At 36.0% G+C, this 20,011-nt stretch overlaps 2 protein-coding genes across 3 annotated transcripts in view; both read left to right on the top strand.

Moving 5' to 3' along the window:
* Positions 1-20,011, top strand: part of LOC136414229 (catalase-like) — a 260,265-nt gene that overhangs the window by 95,797 nt on the left and 144,457 nt on the right. The gene's annotated exons all lie outside the window — the stretch shown is intronic.
* The window catches only part of tei (teiresias), a 137,370-nt gene that overhangs the window by 84,760 nt on the left and 32,599 nt on the right, over positions 1-20,011 (top strand). Inside the window, exons 3-5 of the mRNA XM_066398119.1 lie at positions 725-914; positions 3,768-3,991; positions 19,194-19,423. Of these exons, the coding sequence (XP_066254216.1) occupies positions 725-914; positions 3,768-3,991; positions 19,194-19,423 (644 nt within the window). The remainder of the gene's footprint in view (positions 1-724; positions 915-3,767; positions 3,992-19,193; positions 19,424-20,011) is intronic.

Genomic DNA, 20,011 nt, shown 5'->3' with positions numbered 1-20,011 from the left:
ATTGAAGAGACCCTTCACATATAGGAAACTCCTAAAGTGGATCTCCCGAGTGTGATCAAGTGGTCTTAAACTGTCTATCAGCAGCGGTTTATAAAGAGCTCGCTCTGCTGTAAAATAAATGATTTATGGCCAAGGGAACATCATATCCCCCTTAATAAATAAATAAATAAATACATAAAAATTACACGGGCCTAAGGAAGGGTATGAATTACAATTTTCCTGGAGGAGCGAAGGAAAATCGTTCAGAGATATTTTTTACTTATTTGTTTTCTAAAGAGAGCGCAAAATGTAACTCGAAAGTGTTTTTTTTTCTTTTTTAAGTAAAATTGGAAATTTTGAGTTTGCGCCAGTTTTAAACGGGATATGCAAAACATATAGAGTCTATATTTTAGTCTGCGCCAGATGATGAATAGATTATGACCCCCATCGAAGTGTCTATAATAACTCCATAAAGCACTTTAAAATGGCTTCTTCGAGACTGGAATATTTAACTTGGCACTTATTTACCCCCGAATTTACAACTTCATACATTATCCAAATTTGTCAGCGTGCTACTTCTTTCTCCCACTACCGCTTGATCAATGTTCCCAATCTTGGCTCTAGTTCGGCGTTATAAATAAGGTTCTTTTCCTATCTCCAGATATATGGAGCTGGAGTTTGAAAGAAATGAGAGCCACATCCACTATTTTTAAAACAATGTTGAGATATTTCTCTTCTTTTCCAGGTCATGCGGAATCAAAGGCTCATACCAGGCATCCGCACAGTGGCAGCGCACACCGCCGCTCTACAAGAGCTGACACCAGGAGCAACTTGAGCTACGAGAAAACTAGTGAAAACGGCGAAGAGTATACGCAAACGTTCGCCAAACAGAATACGAAAATCGTCTTAGACTGCGCAGTTAATATAAATTTCAAGTAAGTACTTTCATACAAACGCAGCTCGTAAATAAGTTGAGAATAAAGTCGTCGTTGGAGATTAGTGACGTGAATAAGTTACGAGGGACTTATTTAGCTTCCTTTGAAAATCCCGGAAATGGGGATGCACTCGGTGGAAACATTAAAAGTTTCAAAAATTTAGAAGTTATGTTCAGGCACATAAAGAGGTTGCCGCCGGCTTTGTGGTTTGAATTGCGAAGGTCTTAGGCGGAGCCACAACACTTAAGATGTCGGCGAAAATTTGCAATTTCATGGGAAAATTAATTAGAGATAAAATTGTTTGAAAATCAAAGTTGTTTTTTTAAGTTTCGAAGGCGTAGAAGGGCGGCAAGAAATATTGCAAATTTCATTCCAAGAATTTCTATAATTTGGTAACTACAAATGCTCATCGTTCCTTTCATCGTAGGATAAGCACACAGGGACCATTGGTTAAATCTGGATGCATCATCCAGGTTCCCATGTATTGCACTTTTAAGAAACAATAATCAACTTTGGATATATGTATGTTTATCACCTAAAAATTACCCCCTTGAATTCCTTCTTTTGGCCCTTACAAATATGTATACGTCTTTACCTTAACCACTAAAATATGATTCCCGTTGAAGACATTCTTTTCCTGTCCAGGATTTCCTGGAAAATTACACGACGCAGCTCCTATTCTCACACACGGTTGGGTATCAATGTGATCCTATATTACCTAAAAATGATCCTCTTATATTCCTTCTTTTGGAAACTAAAAATGAGTATATGTATCTGGTTCAACCATCAAAAATAATTTTCATCGACCTGCTTTTCTGGTACAGGATTTCCAGGAAAAAAGCCCTTCTTTTCACATGCGTCGTTACACGGTGTGCATCTGAATCTAAAATGCTCAAGCATGAACCTTCTGGATTCCTTTTATTGAAAACTAAAAATGTATACATTTGGCTCAACCTTCAGAGTATGGTTTTCGCTAAAGATCTGCTTTTCCTGCTCAATATTTACATCAGGAAAATTGCCTGATTCGGCTTCTACATCGTGTCAATTTGAAAACAAATCGTTCTCGATATTTCGGTCCTGATAGAAAATATATAAATATGCAAATACACGTCGATTTTATTTTCAAGGGGGACATTCTTTAAGCCGGTTTTCTGTTAAATTGCATGCACTCTCCAGCGGGGGTGGAACAACCACTAAAATGTTAAATGAGAATGTTTGTTGAGATATATCTTATTTGAAAGGTTTTTCAATTACCTTTCCAAACTTACCTGTGTTTTTAAAATTTTATTGAAGGGTTTTTGCAAAGTCATGTCCAAACCATAAACAAGCTTTAGTATCAATTGTATTGTAAAAAAATATGTTAATTAATATTTTAAGTGTTCAAAATGTCCATTATTTTCTGAACAATAATAAAGTTTGTTTTCAAACTCCACTCTAACATTCACAAAAACTTCTATTTGATTTTCCCTAAACGCGGCAGTATTTCTTCTCCTTAATCCTTCCCTAATCTTAAAACTGGGTTTAATAAACAACAGGTTTAATTTGCTCCCACAGAAAAAAATCTAGAGGTTTTAAATCGGGTGATCGCAATGGCCACTCAACTAGTCCTCTTCAATCAATCCATTTGTCAGGAAACCTATCGTGTAACCACCGTCTAACAGGAAGAAAATAGTATGGTGGAGTTTCATTTTGGTGGAAATGGGGAGATCTTCTTATAAAATACTACTACCAGCATTTAAATTGCAAAATAGAATTTAAAATAAAAAATAATGATTTAATAAAAAACCCAATAATTCCATTGTCTTTTTTTAATAGAAAAGTTTTATTCTTACTATTTTTTCTACGAATAGAATATTTAATAAATGCATTCACAAATACAAATAAACAAATAAAAACTAAAATAATCATCTATTGTTCATAAAACCCAGCATCAAGATTTAGAATGATTGAGGAGGAGAATTACTGCTGCGTCTAGGGAAATTCAAGTAGAATTTTTTGTAAATGTTAGATTGGAGTTTTAAAACACACTTTATTACTGTTTAAAAAATAATGGATAGCATTTTGAGCACTTAAAACGTTAATAAAACATTTTCTACAATACGGTTGTTACACTTTGGACAAGTTTTGTCGGAAACCTATCAATAAAAAAAAAACAGGTACATTTGGAGAGGTAATTGAAAGACCTTCCAAATGAGGTATATCTCAGTCTCCCTTTTCATTTAAGGTTTTAGTGGTGGTTTCCATCCCCGTTAGAGAGTGTGCGAATTTTAATAGAAAGCCGACTTAAAGAATATCCCCCTTGAAAGTAAAACGGACATGTTTTTGCATATTTACATATTTTTTATAAGGACCGAAACAGCGAGGGTGATTTGTTCTCAAATTGACACATTATATTAATATTTTCACATACTAAAGCCTCTTACGTCCACAAATCCACCTTCTAGATTTTTTTTTTTGGGTGTTAAGAATTTTTGTATTTAGTGCCCCACTGAGGAGATATGTCTATCACATCAATTCACCCAGTTGGAGAGTGAAACCCAGTACGATCCTGAATGTTTCTTTTGTTTAAATCTTCATCAGAAACCTATAAGAATGCGCATAAAACACTTATATACATAGTTTAGGCGGTTTTTCAGAGAATGGTCACCTTAGAGAATTTCCCTAATCCCTGATCAGTTTCGATTCTCAGGAGAAATATTGTAAAATGTCCATAAAATGCCTCACATCGTTACCTTACATATTTATTCTTTTTTACAATGAATGAAACTGACGGTCCCTTTAAATAAACAAAATCAATATTTTGCTCACCAGACCCAAACGTTCCAACCATTAACTCCCCTCTTTTATTTGCAGTAACAGTATATGGCTGAAAGACGGGCAGATCGTGCAAACTATATTAAAAGACAATACAATTAACAATAATAAACGTGTCATCGGCCACCGGTTTCTAGTGGACAATGTGGCCAACTTGTACATCGACAATGTCCGATTGGAGGACGATGGAAAGTGGCAATGTCAGGCGGAAGATGGATTCGGATTCGTCGTTCCTGGAAAACCCATCATTCTCACCGTTTTAGGTAGGTTTAATATGCACTTATAATATTGTTGAAATATGATATATGGTGTGTATGCAATTTTTTAAAAGCGTCAAACCAAAGAACTTGTACATGACTGCATGCATAACAAATTAATTTCTACGTGTCCAGTGGCTAGATAAATAATGACCTCAGTGGCCAATACACGACTAGAATTGCCAGTTTTGTCCTATATATTTTTCAGTCCACCCTGCAGGCTAATTCATCTTCCATTTTTTAACTACACGAGCCATTATTAATTTACTTTGTGCGCTCTAACTCTGTCCCAGGGGATGGTTTGCATAGAGCAAACAGAGTGCAGGAGCGATATAATATAATATTTAAATCAATTAATGAAGCGTGCGGGTATCGCATCAGCATTCCGACCTGAAGAAGCTAATCACCCATTAAGCCTAATGGGGAGCTATTTATCCGAAATAGAGCGGTCCAATCTAGATGAATGGCTCTATTATTTGATAAACACATCGCGCTCTAATGCTGATCGACGTTGGGTTTTATGGACGGTGATAAAATGGTTTTTGCTTTTTTTTCTGGGGACCATGGAACAATAAATTAACATTTCCTGTGGATTTTGTTTGTTGGATTAGATTAGATTAGATCTGGCGTGAGTTCAACAATATCAATGATGATGCACATGTGATGGCGTTATTTGAACAGAAAACCTTGGCGCCCTGAGCTCTCCAAACCAGCCGCAATTTGGCAGGATAAATAAAAAAATATATTGTTATTAATGGGTCTTTTTGAATTGATGAGAATTTCCATAGGCGAAACGTCTGCTACTGAAAGTGAGTGATTTAATAAGAATGAGGACAGAGAACGAGTAAAATCGATTTTTTTAAGTTGCTATCCCAATGACATGCAACAAAGCAATGCGAATTAAAACTAGAGAATGTTTTTAAAGAAACCAAAAGGCGAAAATCCATCGCTAAGAATTGATATTTTGAATAGCTGAAAGGAGTTTCGCTGACGGTTCACAGATGGCGCGCAGACAGGTCGGGGGAGGAGCTTAGAACATCTTACCGCCGCTGGACATTAAGAAAATTATATATACATATCCAAACAGGTTTGAAGTTTATCTGAAGTTTATTAGATTATGTAGACTAATCTGAAAATTTTAAACGAAAACATAATAAAACCTTGCAAAGACAAACAACAAGCAACGTTATACTTATAAAAATCAAACGTCTATTTTCAGATATATTTGAAATGAGAAATATTTCGCATAATTTTGCCTAAATCCTTGAGCCGGAAACTAAACCGAAGACGATAAACTGTCCTTTCCACACCCAAATAACGATATGTAAATAACGTCATGGAAGGACACCTGCGACTGCAAAACTTTTTGGTCGGTTTGGCAGGAGATTTCACTGTTCGGACACCGTGAAATAAGCTACAAGGAAATGGAAATACTTTTTTAGTAGTCACATGTGCGTGTGCTTTTATTGGCGACTACAGTATAAATTATTCTCAAAACTTTCCTATTAGGATATTGGGCCTTGTCCAACTTTTTCCCAATCAAGAGCAGATAATTATGAAACTTCCCGGTCTGGTTGATTCAAAGCGACAAAACGTCTAAACCAGAATGCAAATTTCCGTCCCCGCTGCTGAAATCCATAAAAATGAAAAGGATTTTTTGTCCCTACCAATATGTCTCTCTTTGTGTGCTTTCAGTTTCATGATGGAAATGTTCATTCGCGACAAATAATGGAATAACGAGTTATCAGAATTTCTAGGGCGTGCTCTAATCAGTTATTTTTAGAGGCGGATTATCCGAATGGGCTCTTCTTAGAGGTAATTCTAGTAAAGCGAACGCGGCCGAGAGTCGTCAAATTTATCGAAAAGTTTAATTTAAAAAATTTTCATATAAATTCGGGCTTTCTTAACGCATAACAGGAAACACGTCCCACATTCATACGATAGAATATTTTAACGTATTCGCTGCGTGTATATTGGAAAAACATTTTTATTTCGCGGCTTCACAAGGCTTGTAAATATTAAAACAACTAATATTGCGTATTCGGTAACGAGAATAAAGCGCGGCTTGGGGCCTCGTACAAACAAAAATTGTGTTTGCCAATTTAGAAGCTCTCGTTTGAACCATTAATTTCCAGGGAGGATGGAACTCGTATTTGCCTTTTACCGGGAATATGGAGCCAATTTATTCTATATTTCGTGTCATACACGTTAGGAAGATTGAAACGTAATTCGTACTTTTTCGTGGACGCAGAACTGCTTTTTAATTGCCCGGCATAAAGGGGGAGGGACAATAACTGCCCAAAGTTTTTATTTCGCGTTTATGTGCTTTTCAGCTGCAGCTTTACTGTCCTGCGCGCATAAAAAGTGAATTCTGGCTAAATTAATTCGCATTAAAAGCAATGGCGATTGCCCATTCTCTATTGTGGACTGAACAGTCCGAGGAGCCAGCGCTAAAACGTTTAAAATTTTTAAATCTTTTAATTTTATACTTTTTTTGCTTGCTGAATATGATTCGTTCAAGTATATTCTATTAAACGCTTCTATCTGGTGGTGTGAATTAAACTGTAAATAGCGCATTACGCACATCATGAGAAAAATTACATTAGTGCGTAACGATTGTTGTGAGGAACACTTGTGATATTTCGCAAATTATTTTCGCCAGTTTTCTGGGATTTTCCTGTTGAAAAAGTTCCTCTCCATCAAGGATATTGCATTAGGGACTTGTACTGTTACACAAATCCTTCAATCCAATCGAAAACACCGGTCGTCCAGGTGCGAGAGGGTGACCCCTACCGAACCCGTTCGAAAAGGGGACTTCAGGTTACTTCAGGTTAATTTTTAATTTTTAGGTTAGTTTTAAATTAAAAAATTTACTTGGTTACGACAAACGAGTTTTGTTTTTTCCTTTGGGAACTGTGAGTTCCAGGAAAAAAAAAACGAAGTAACATTCTCCCTTTAGAACTGAACAGGAAAATAAAAAATAATTTCCATTTTCCTAAAAAACAGGGGCGTACCAGTTTTTTCTTCAAAAATAACCAGCAACATGCTGCTGCACGAGTCGCTGGTGGAAGCAAAAAGACTTTTTTAAATCATGCGTCTTTCATAGTTCTCAATACCTAAAAGGTTTAATTAAAATATCTAAAGCCATTTTAAGGGAATCCATAGTTTTGCATTTTTTAAAGAAATATTAAACATTAACATGCTCTCTCTCTTTCAGCGATTAGTTTTTGCGGGCTCACGTTTATAACGATTTTTTTAAATTTTATATTGGATCAAAGTCTATTTGCTCCTGTGTTTGCGGTACTTCTTTGAGATTTGAATTTAGAAGATTTAATAATCCGTTGTGAGTTGGAATTTAAACGAAGAGAAAGAGAGAAGAAAGAAGCGCAGATGCGTTTTATGAAAATGCCTCAAGTAATGCTTATTCTTATGCCGCTTCAAGCCATATGGAATAAAGAGTTACGTGGAATACGACCTAAATTTACTGCTGTATGTACATTTTCTAGTATTATACTATACTGTATTATGCACTAGTTTTAAACTTCCCAACTCTGCTCTGGATTGAATGATGTACATTGTTGTTAGTTTTACTATTTTTCTGAAATGGGCAGAAAATACATGAGAGCTTTCATTAAAAATTGAAGTTGGATACATGTTTTTAAAACGTATTTGTAAAAGTGTCTCGAGGTGTCTACTAACAACGGTCCGCGACTATACCTCACAAACTGTAAATGGTAAAAGTTCGAACCAAAAAAAAAACACTTTAAAACCATTTTTGTGATTGTATCGTTTCCTGTTCTTCTCGAAACTAGTGATCTCTTAGGAATTTCGAAGAACAGCCTCTGCAGCTCTGAAGCAATTTTTGGTCACAATTTTAATGCACGATCTATTTTTGTCACTTTAAGTTTCTCTTGGGCTTCCATAAGGTGGTGCTCACGTTCGAAGACTCCTCGACATGATTCACCATAGTGCATTGCAAAGATCACGTATATGATCTTAGAAAAATATATTAGTAATCCTATTGGCCCGTAATTTTCTGTCTGTTCTGCATCAGCCTTTTTATAACTGGAAACAATATCCGCGACCTTCATCAAGTCCCTGGGAAAGACACCACTGATCGCCGACGCATTAAAACCGAAATATCGGCAATACTCTATATTATTCCTAAAGGTCCTAAGGAGTCCTAAAGGAGACACTATCAACTATATCAACACTATCAAAAATCGTTGAAAACATTTTTTTTTAGTATTTTGTGATAGACTTTTTTTACTACATTTTTAAACTCGTGCGGGTGTGTAAAAGGAAAACTTTATCAGACTTCGGGGTAGCAGAACTTTAATCGAACTTACATTATCTGACCAATGAAGAAGGGCGATGGAATCAAAAAGCGATCATGTCAAAAATGTTCAAGGTAAAAAAATGATAAAATTTTAGTTTCCTGTCGGTACCTACTGAAGTGATAAAAAGAGGTGGAAATTCGTTAAAATGAGTTCTTTTGTGTCACCTCTTAGATCGTATTGATTATTGCCCATTTAAAGTTGTTTTTGTAATAAAAGAACTCACATAAAATCGTGAAAAATAGTGCAGGATATTTTAAGCCTGCATAGGGACTTTTCTAATCTATTTTTAAAACTTGTTAGTAAAAATACCCAACAAAGTCACTTTACCAACATTACCAGATTTGATTCTAATCATATACAGGGTGTCCAAGAAAAACACATGTAAAATTATATACTATAAATGTTTTAAGTGAAATTAAGCCGTTGCAGAGTCGATTTCCAAAAAGTATTTTTGTTACACACTTTTCCAAGCATTTCGATTCGAATTCACTAATCAATTGCTAGTTCCCAAGCGAATTGAAAACTCTCTATAAACGTTTTTAGTTTTTAATTTTGCCACGTAAATCCGTTTTCAATTCGATTTTAATTTTGTTTTGCTTCAAGGTCGAATCGCCAATTTTCGGGATCGTATTGGGATTGAAATCGCATAAAAGAGTCGCAAATGACAACGGTTTTGAAACCAGTGTGAATACGTGCAAAATTGGAAAATATTAGCAAAGCGGATCAAACCAAACGATCGGTTTTGATAGCATGTCCATCGTCTCTGTTTTTTGTGAAACCATCAATCTCGTTGCAAAAGGGCTTCAAAACTGACTTGCAAACGACTAAAAATTAGCACGAAAGACCACGCAAGTTTTAGCAATGAAATCGTTTTCAAAACGTTTTCGAAAAGTGAAAAAAACAGTCTTAGTTTTTTTCACAAAGATGCTTTGAAATGTACAGAGTGTTTAGGAAAAATAATGCAATTTTTATTAAGGAGTGTCCTAGGGACTACCTTAGTAGGTTCGCAACTAATCACATGAGACTAACAATATCCCCCGCCTACATCAGGGCGTGTCAAAAATTATTCAGAAAGTTAGGCGAATTTGAAATTTTTTGATGAGCAGTAATTACACATTTTTCCTGTTAATTTTGATCACTTCCTTCATTTTCGTCGTAAAAGTTCATCTTCGCATGTAGCGAAACCAAGTTAGCCCCGCCCATTTTCACTTGAAGATTGAGCAGCATCTTTTCTTTATATTTTCCTGCGGCCCTCGCAACAAATATAAACCAGTAAACTGGTGAAAATAAAACTTCGCTGAAAAATAGAATTTTTCCAAATGCCCGATGAAATATTATCATCTCATAGATGCAATGGGCAAGACCGCTTCACTTGGCTTGATAGTGCCAGGAAAATAAAACCCAAATATTAGCCATAACACCGTTTGATGCCTATAATTCCAAGGGGTTATCGCAGCGAAACTGGACTGCTGTAAAACTTTACGTCACAAAAACCATTCGAAATCGAACAAAACTCATTTTGAAATGCAAATTCAGCGTTATAGAATGAAACATTAACATCATTCCTGTAATTAAAAATTTTATTGTTGGGTTCGTTAGAGGGAGGATAATTATAAGGCTTTATAGGTTTTGTGTAGTTGGAGCTGTTAAGTTGATCTAGTATAAGAGTTTTGAAATAACAATTTTCCATTACAATCTCAGGTACAACGTGTTCATTACTGTAAAACAAAGAACGTCTTAAAGCGATGCTGAAAGTTCGTGCAAGATTGCTTATGCCGCAAAATACTTTTAGTGTTATTGTTTTCATGGTTCTTAACGGTAAGTGCACTAACAGACGAAGCAATTTCAAAAAGGGAACTTTCGCCCTTTTATTAACAATCCCATTTACAACTAAATCACACCTTGATAAATTTGACACTCTGCCATGAATCTAATGAGGCGAATGATTGATAATGACGCATTGAACCGCGAATTCCAATTAAACCTAATTAATGGCTTCCATTCGAAGTATACCTGTGTCCATCATCCGAAGTCCAATATGCAAAGCTATAATAATAATAATAATTTAATTGACGCATCGATATTTGAGTTATTGGAGCTCAGCTAATTAGTTTCATTCAGTTTATGTCGTCCAACAAAAGCCAGTTCTGGAAATAGGTCATACATATTACGAGGAAGAGCTGCAACATCTGGCTGGATGGTAATCTGGAAAAGTTGGAGTAAAATTTTATTGTCGAGAGTTAAGGGGGTATTTGAGAGCGTATAATAGTCTGATCACGTGCTGGATGTAACGTGTTTGTCGGAGTTGGGATCAGACGACGTATGACTTACATAATTTTAAAGGGTGTGATTGCCACTGTATTGTTTGCAAGGCAAAGGTCGATATCGATTTAAGTTCTTACAAGGAAATGTTGGTGGGGTTGAAATTTTGTTATTCGGCGTGATTTTCGATTAACATTTTTAAGGGTTCTGTTTTTAGGTCTACAATGGCAGCGGGGGATGTGTGATTGACATTTTATAGTGAGCTTTAAGAGATTTTAACTGAGCGAAGCTTAATTAACATTTAACTGCATATTTTTTGCGTCGCCAGTAAGATCCTAAAACCATTTTTAAATTGAGGGATTTAGAGCATGAATTAGCTATAAGAGCACTGCATTTATTCCCTGTTACGACAGGGTTTTACGTGCCTTTTGATTTGTAATGATCATACGCTTTTCCCCGTCTTGTGGATGTAAAAAGTGCATTTTTAAATGAAACATGTCTTATGGTTTGGTTTATAAAGTTAAATTTGTGGGATTTGCAGCGTTTTCATAAATATTTATTTATATATACGGGGCGTTATTTAAGTACGTGGCCAAACTTCACAGAGTGATTCTTTGAGTGATTCTAAGACGATAAGTTTATGTAAACATAAGTTCGGTAATACTTCGTTCTTAAGACATAGGGTGCGAAATTTTTCTTAAAAAATCGTTTTTTTGCAAAAATCTTAATAATTCTTTAGTCGATTTTATTGAAATTTGGTAGTGTTATTTATGGTTATTAGTATTATTTATGCATCACCGCCTTTTTTTTAATTTTATATTCTTTTCGCATTAAATACTGTCATAGCCACCCGGGTCACCAGATTTAAATCCGTTAGATTTTCTCCCTTAGGAGTCCTTCATTTATAGAACTCCAGTCAACACTGAAGAAGTATGAATTCAACGAATATGAGATCCATGTAATCAAATGAGATATACGTCGGGAATATTTCAGTATGTTCAACAATCGATGTTAAGGCGAGCTAATGCTTGCATTGAAGTTGAAGGAGGACATTTTCAGCAACTATTGTAAGTTTCGTGTCACTTCTTGTTAAATGTTTTTTTACTAAAAAAAATTGCGTACCATTTATTTAAGTGTAGTTTTAATACAGCGTTTTTATTGTTTGATTTTTCTTAAATTTCTGGCGTTACCCCACGACACTAGCAAAAGCAGACACACAATTTCTAGCTTAAAAGGTTCCTTTGTACTACATTAAAAACTGTTATCAAGTTTCAACGTCGTAGTAGTTTTCGTTTTCTTATTATTTAGGAATTTATTTTTAATAGGTAACAATAGAAAAAATCGATACCCTGAATGCTGAAAACAAAGCATTACCGGACCTATGTTCACATAAACTTTTCGTCTTAGAATCACCCAAAAAATCACCCCTTGAAGTTTGGCCACGCACTTAAATGACATCCTGTATGCAAATTCTCTCTTTTATCTTTAGACGGTATCTTCTACTGTTTTTGAGATATTTCGTGGTGTTCTGATGGTAGTATAATTTTTTTTCGGTCGACCATGGCAACGACGTGAAAACAGACCTGGATTTTCCTTATCACCAAAATCCCACCTTGAGATTTCAAAAAACCTGATCGCTGCAAAACATGTATAGAATAATCTTCAATTTTCCCTACTACCTTGAATTGAACAAAGACAGGCTTATATCGATTTTAGGGCGCAAAAGAGAGATATTTAATGTTATAAGATTTAGCTTTTATCGGCAGTTTTCACGGATCTCGTTTTCTTCGACTTTTGAATAGATGAATAAATGAAGTGTGAATATTTGAAAAATTGTTTTTTCGCTATTGTGCTGAGTTGGCCCTTTCCCGCACGCATTTACGTGTGTGAACGAGTATTTTTTTAGCAGGAATATAATTACATATCATCAATAGGGCGTTTTTGTAGGTACAAATTTAGCTTTCTTTTCTTATTCCTTGCATTTATCAAACACCGTTTTCTTTGTCGCACGCGTTTTGGTAGGTAAACTATTGTCACGGAATAGAAGCCTTCATTTGGTACTAAAAAATTACTAAAAATAAAGCACTCAGAGTTTTTTTAACTAAGATGGTTTCGTGACTTTTTGAAACAAAAAGATCCGGTAACGGTATCCATTGCATCGCTCCCAAAGGATCTTACACTGGCCTTAAAGGAAAATTGCGGTTCAGAGTCTAACGAAAACTTAAGAACACTATAGGGTCAATCATAGCTATTGGCTCACTGCTTTGAAATTACAATTCCACCACTCTAAATACTGTTTTAAAAATGCCTGTCTAACCGTCCACTTATTTCCCTCATAATAACGGAAATGGATAAACACGATACAAATTTCTTTATTGTAAGACCTCTGAGACTCAATTTTGGATAGCGGACTTGGCAGTTACTCGACTGCGGAAGTCATCGTTCCCGAAGTCAAGAATTCGCCGTAAATTTAAACTCACCATTTCGCGCCCGGTTTACATTCTTTTTACTCAGGTTTAGCCGTGTTCCCACGTGCCCCCAGACGTTCAACTTTTAACTCCTGATGATTCGGCGACTGTTTCGATCAAAATTCCAAATTCGAATGTACTGAACTTTTTCTATCCAGTTGCAACTTTTAAGCTCATCTTTTTCAATTAGTTGATAGGACCTTTCAAAAAATTAGAGCATCGCGAAACTTTTCGCTGGTCAACAACCGTTTATTATATAATAATAACCTCAAATTGCAAAACTTGCAATATAGAAAATTCCGTTCGCTGGTTCTTTGTGACAATATTTGAAACGTGCGGTGGTTTTAATTTTTATATGAAAAATAACATGGAAATAAAGGTTGTTTTTGTATCCACTTTAAAATTTTTATAATCGTTAAAAAAATTGTTTTAATGAAAAGATAAAAAAGTGTTTCTATTTATTTGCGATAATATAAAAATTATTGTTATTAATTCATGCGGAAAGTGTCTTTCTCACACTCGACTGCGTGCCTGCGCAATTGCAATTGCGTGCGAGAAAGTATCACTTTCTGCACTCGTTGAGAAAATAACTATACTCAAAAATTACTGGTATAGATTAAAATCGGTTTTTCAAATCTAGCGTTTTTTTCCGATATCTCCAGAATATCTCTGAGTTTTTTAATCTAAAACAAACAACAAAAAGCAGTCCTATCTTTAATTAATATATTTAACTGTCCATAGTAATGTGTTTTTTCCAAGTGAATAAAAAACATTTACATTTTAAAAAAATGATGCACCTTGTTGACCTCTAAACTGGGGCTTTTCGACGAGTCGGGGAAAGATTTCGGTTGACACAGAGGTTTTTGGGCTTAGAGCGGTAAATCTGACCGCCCATAATATTGTTTCATGACACCCTCTATCTTGAGGTGTACTATTTTAAAGTTCTTAAAAAGTCTTAATAGAACTGAAATTAGTTCATCGTCTCTCAAATTAGAGGCAAAAGCAAATAATCTCTATATCATTAGATTAGATATTTGTTCATGTATATGGCGGTGATTGGTAGATAGATTCGTCGTTGTCAGGCACACCGATTTGAAATGTGTCTCCCGATATGAACTGGCGTGTATTTGAGCTATACAGGGTGTAACAAATTCGAGTCTAACTATGAGGATCTTATAAACGGTAAGAAAGACAATGTTTGTTAAATGTAGGCAAAGCTAAGTATTCTGGAGCTCAATAATGATCAATTCACGAATTTAAAAAAATCCGAATACTTTCGAAAATATCCTATAAAAACCGAAAATTTTGATTTTTTTTTATTCGACATGGCAAAGCAGTTCAAGGCTTCTTAGATGGAAAAGGTAATGTATTGCTTCGGCGATTCCAGGAGGGATTCGGGAGGGTGAAGATGGGAAAGGAGTTTAGTCGGTCAATTATTCCGTAGGAATAACCAATCCGACACTATGCGGGCAATTTAGGGCGCCTGCTGCCAAGCCTGCATATCAGTTAGCACATTCTCTAATCCTCTATAAAAAAAAGGTGGAAAAAGTTTTGTTTTACTTTTATTTATGTAAAATCCACCAAAATACTGGAACATAATACATCATTGGAAAAGAAATTTCATGTAGATTCCAGTTTTGTAAAAATCCAAGATGGCGCCCATAGGAAAATCCAAAATAATTCATGATATCTTAAAAACCAATCGTCGAGTAAAAATACCGATCCCACCAGTAGAAAGGCAGACAAAAAATGCTCTAATAATGTTTCATTGTCATCTTTCTTCAAATAACGGTTTTCGAGCTTTTTGAGAAAAAAAAATCCAAATGTTCCGTTTTTATCGGATATTTCCGAAAATATTCGGATATTTTAAAATTCGCAAATGGACTATTGTTGAGCTCCAAAATACGCAACTTTGCCTCCATTTAACCGGCTTTGTCTCTCTTACAGTTTCCGAGATCTCCGTACATAGACTCGAATTTGTTACACCCTGCATTTGCCCTCAATTTCAAGGGCTGAAATAGACGACACGATTTATGGAAAGCTTTATAAAAAGAAGTGGAAATATGCGATTGAGAGGAATAGTTGCTGGGAGCTGTAGAGAAGGTACTGGAGGAAATGAAATAAAACCTTAACCGAGTAACAACCAACATACCACTCCGACTCTAATCCAAGGGTGGCTGAATTTAAACTTACATTTTAATGTATGTTTGTTTGCGCTAAACTACGAATTCTCTAGGACAATATTTCTAGGGCGGCAAAAAAGAAATGACTGCCACATGGCGTAGGGCAGAATCGTGTGAAGATTTACAACTTCCTGGAAAAACACATTCGTAACAATTTTTGCCGGGCTCTATTTCACACGGCCGTATAACGTAACATTTTTGATACACATAACCGCGGCCATATCTAAACCAAACGGTTTTTAACTCTGCGAAATTACGACTCTGGAAAATTCATTCTGGCAGAGCTTTGTTTGCGGCGGACGCGTCCGACAGGAAAAACTCCACCGAGCTGAAAGTGTAAGATAAGGGCTTGGGTAAATTTCGAAATGTTGTTGGTATTTTGGTTTTGTTCCCTCAAAGTTATTTAATTAAAAGTCTCGCAATTTTCCTATTTTTTCATGATTTCAATCTACTAATTAATAATTCCCAATGCAAATACGTTCCAAATTTACTTCCCTATCAATTTTCGTCGCTGAGACAGAGGAGAGAGGGAAGGAACTTAAAAAAGTTCAACCAAAAAGTTTTTCCCAATTACCAGAAGATAATTAAAAGTCCAAATAAAAAGTTCATTAGCAGTGACAAACCCCAATCAGAATTTTCGCGATTTCAGGGATTTTTGCTGCAAAATCGCAAAGTTAATAATTATCAGTCGCACATGAATTATGTTGGTCCTAGAACAATGAAAATTTTATTAAATTTTACATTATTTAACCGGCTGAAAAGCGGACTGTCACCGATTTTACTGCATTATCCCTTTCAGTCCGATACATTATTAATATTCTATAATCGAAAAAGCGGGTCATAATTAATCAGAATGCCGGATTTACTAGATTTCCATTCATTCAATGTTTCAGTTCCAATCTGGATTAAATACAATTAAGCCCCATTAAACGGACAATTAATTACTGTTGCAACGGCAAAACATGTTACACGGAATTATGGCATATGGCAACTCTTAGGTTTGCTTCAGACTGTTTATGGCCTTTTATGTGACTTAATTAATTTATGCATTCGATGAAGCTATCCAAACAATCAATGTTGCGGAACAGCTACTCCTTCCAATATCTTCAAAACTGCTTTTTTTTATCCGAAAGCGGCATGTTTATTTACCCCAAATTTTGCGTTTTTTCAACAAGTCATTCTCTCGTTTAGAACTCCCAAGATCCGATACTTAGGAAATATTTAGCGAAATCGGTCTGAACATCACCGAGGGCGAACAAGACAAAGACGGATGTTGCCGGTATTATTTCCGATTTTCGTGGATTTTCTTTATTTCTAAAATTTTCGAACGTCGTTTTTCGGTTTCTCCGGAACCTTTCGGACCTTTGAGTACGTGAAAATTTCCTGAAATTGTAAGCGAAATTGCGCATACGCCTCATCAATCAAAGTTAAGCTGGACGAGCTCTACGGCTTATTTAAAAAAAAATTTACCTTTCAATGCAAGTTAATTTATTCGGTAATAGAAACCATCGACAAAACGCATCATTAAAACGTTTCGGCTTAAAAACCGGCTCTTTTGCAGTAATGCAAAAGCTGTCCAATGTAACAAGCCCCGGTTGGCGGATTTTTATTTCCATTAGTTTGAATGGCCTGCATAATTCGTGCGGCTTTGATGGGCCGTTTGTGATGTTGTTCGTTTCAATATTCGGGAGATTTAAAATTCTAACAACTAGTTAAAACTAGATGAGGATATGTGATATCACCTGAAAATTGGCAGTTTCTTCAGAAATTTGACAAATTTGGGATATTTGAAACTAAAGGAGGACCTAAAGGACTCCCCCCATCTAAAGACAGAAACAACATTGCTTTCTCAAGGGGGCTTGTGATGTAGTACCAGGGTGATTTAAGATGGAAATTAAAGCGCCAGTAGTATAATCAATAGTAGGAAAAGCATTCACGTTCACAACTTGTTTGAAGTTACTCTTGAGGGGTCGCCTTCACATGAAAGGTTCAGGGAAGTTATCTGAATTTCACATGTCTACACTCTACTCGCGAACATTGAAATTTTTCCATTAAACTACCTTTACAACCGGTTTGAGTGCAAAACATATCATCACCTCCATTTCCCGAATGTTTGAACTTCCCGGGCAATTTCAAATTTTCCTTTTTGCCCGTTTTCAAAGTTTAAATCCCGAACGATCCCATTAAAGCAGAAAACGGCACCTCGAAAATTTCGAAACTCCGGAAAATTTCCAAAGGGACAATTTGTCGTGTATTTTTGAATCAAAATGAGTACGGTATGGTGTCATTTTCTTCGTACGTGAAACTGAAGTCCAAGAAAGACAAAATATCTGAAAATACTCACTTTCGCTCACTCAAAGCTCATCGTACTGGTGAGCTGTTATGAGCTTTCGCTATTGCATTGTTGATGTCTTTATTCCGCTGAAGACATCATTAGCGCCCCGCTACCACTCAGCTTAATAATTTAAGGAATTATATCGCTTCGAATCATCCAAAAACTTGATAAATATTGAGGCTTTGTAACATTGTGTTTGGCAAACATACTGCTCACAGGTTTTAAAAATCGATAGACACGAAATAATAAATTTGAATTTTAATGTTTTTCCCTATTGGGGCTATGAATCTGAATTTTTTCATGAAAAATTCCATCGAAAATTTCCTATAAACCTTAATTGATCTGTCGCTTTTTACGATTTTGCAGCAATCCGAATTAACCTGATTTTCGTCGAAAATTTCGCTGAAATCCAAACTGACTTGAATATTTGCCGAATTTCAAGGTTCAAATTTCACAGATAGATATGCAACATTTCCGTTCCCCCATTATGTATTTCGGGTTTTCCTATAACTTTATAAGCAGGCTTTTCAAGTTTATATAATATGGCACATTACAAAAACGGGAGCAAAAACCTCCTCTCCCGAGCTTGCTCCCCTCAATTAACGACGAAACTTTAATTAGTTTGAGGGGCTTATAATAATCTCGGAGTTTTATCGACTGTCGTGTTGTTTCAGACGAACTTCAGCTTTGCTGCAGGCAAGTTGAAATTTTAAACTAAACACACCCTTTAAGCTAACGTTTCATTACATCCGAAGATTCCAATAATGCACGGAAATCCGCTTAGGCCCTCCTGCAACTAAATTGCTTTTTAACAGCCAGAAGTTCAAAATTTACGATTTCCAGCATTATTTGGACCGAAATTATTGGCTGCTTTCATAACTACAGATTAAAAATTTAATATCGTACTGAAGAGTTTACTTTGTGGAGGTTTGGAGGCTTTAATTGCGAATTAACTTCGCTACTTCAAGATCGTGAGGGTTGGTTTATGTTTACTTGAAAGGTAGATCTGAATTCATTTGCTTAAAATCGACTTTCGTGTGTGTCTATGATAAAATTCCTGGCGAGCTTTGAGCTTTAAACGCATGACTTTATCAAACAAGTTGGCCCAGAACTCGTCGAAGCTCTCACTTTACCTCCACTCCACATTAAACTATCTCTAAAACAAACACAGGCACCATAATACTGCTCCATATTTGACATGCAATCCAGAAAGCAGCCCCATTGTAGCTTAGATTTCAGGCTAGAGCTGAGCAAAGCTCGCACATAGAGACAAAAGTAACCCGAGTGCTTTCCACTACAATATCAGGATATTCTCGTCGGGGCTTGCCAGAGAGAGCTTTTACCGCCCTTTTTGCAGCTGCTTCAGCAAACAACGCGGAATGAGATTGTTTTGTACTTGTCACCTCTCGGTTTTAATTAGGACGAGTGGAAAACCATTTTTGTGGGGATTTAATGGGGTTTAAAGCCATTTTGAGAGCTGAGGATTATTGCTCTCGTGAGGACTTGTATTAATGCTGAAGTTCATAAATTCTCACCTGACCAACATTTGAAAACTCTCATCTGCAAACAAAGCTTGATCGCTTCATATGATAAACCAGTAGTATGTCTCTCTTGTTTCAGATCCTCCCAAAAAAGCCTATCTAATGATCGACAACAGAATCCTCGATCCAGGCAATCCTTTCATCCCTGTGAAGGAGAATGGGGACCTCACAGTGTCCTGTGTGGTGGACGATGGCAACCCCAAGCCTTCTCTATCCTGGGAGTTGTCTCTGGGTTCTATGGCCCTTTTGGATGTCCCTGAGCTGCCTTTGGAAGTGCTCAATTTAACCGAGACGGTCATAGATCAGAAGGTTAGTTCAGGCTTACCGGACTTCAAAAGAAAGAATGTGCGTTTGAGTAACTACTTTGGGCTTATCACACGCCACGGCTTTCTATTGAAACTTTAGTACAATAACTTCCTTTTTCATGAAACTATTTCAATTTAAAATGCTGAATAAACTTGTCCTACGCCACTGATTCTCCTCTAAAAATATCGTATTAAAAGGTTATTAAATCAGTTTATATCCAAATTAATGATTCACACTTCATTATTGCAACTTTCTTCTTCTATAACAGAAAAAAGTAACATTTCTCATTAATTTAGGTTTTAGACCAAGAACCGTTTTATAGAAATGTGATGACTGTGTTAGAGCCAAATCCCTATTTTCTTTGCTACGTGATATTTACGGATCAGCGCAAGTTTACCACCTCAGGCATGTTCAATCGTTACAATGAACATGTCTAGTCCACTGAAAATCCTAACGAACATCAAGGCCGCCAACCACAAGCACGTTTCGTGCCAAACGTATAGGTTGGTTTATTTGGCGATACGATCATTGTCCTATACATTTATGAAGACAATTTGGCCGCACATGAGTATTTGCAATTTTTAAAGACCT

Source organism: Euwallacea similis, chromosome 17 (genome assembly GCF_039881205.1).
Source record: "Euwallacea similis isolate ESF13 chromosome 17, ESF131.1, whole genome shotgun sequence".
Lineage (NCBI taxonomy): Eukaryota > Metazoa > Arthropoda > Insecta > Coleoptera > Curculionidae > Euwallacea > Euwallacea similis.
This window is presented reverse-complemented; position numbering and strand designations above follow the sequence as displayed.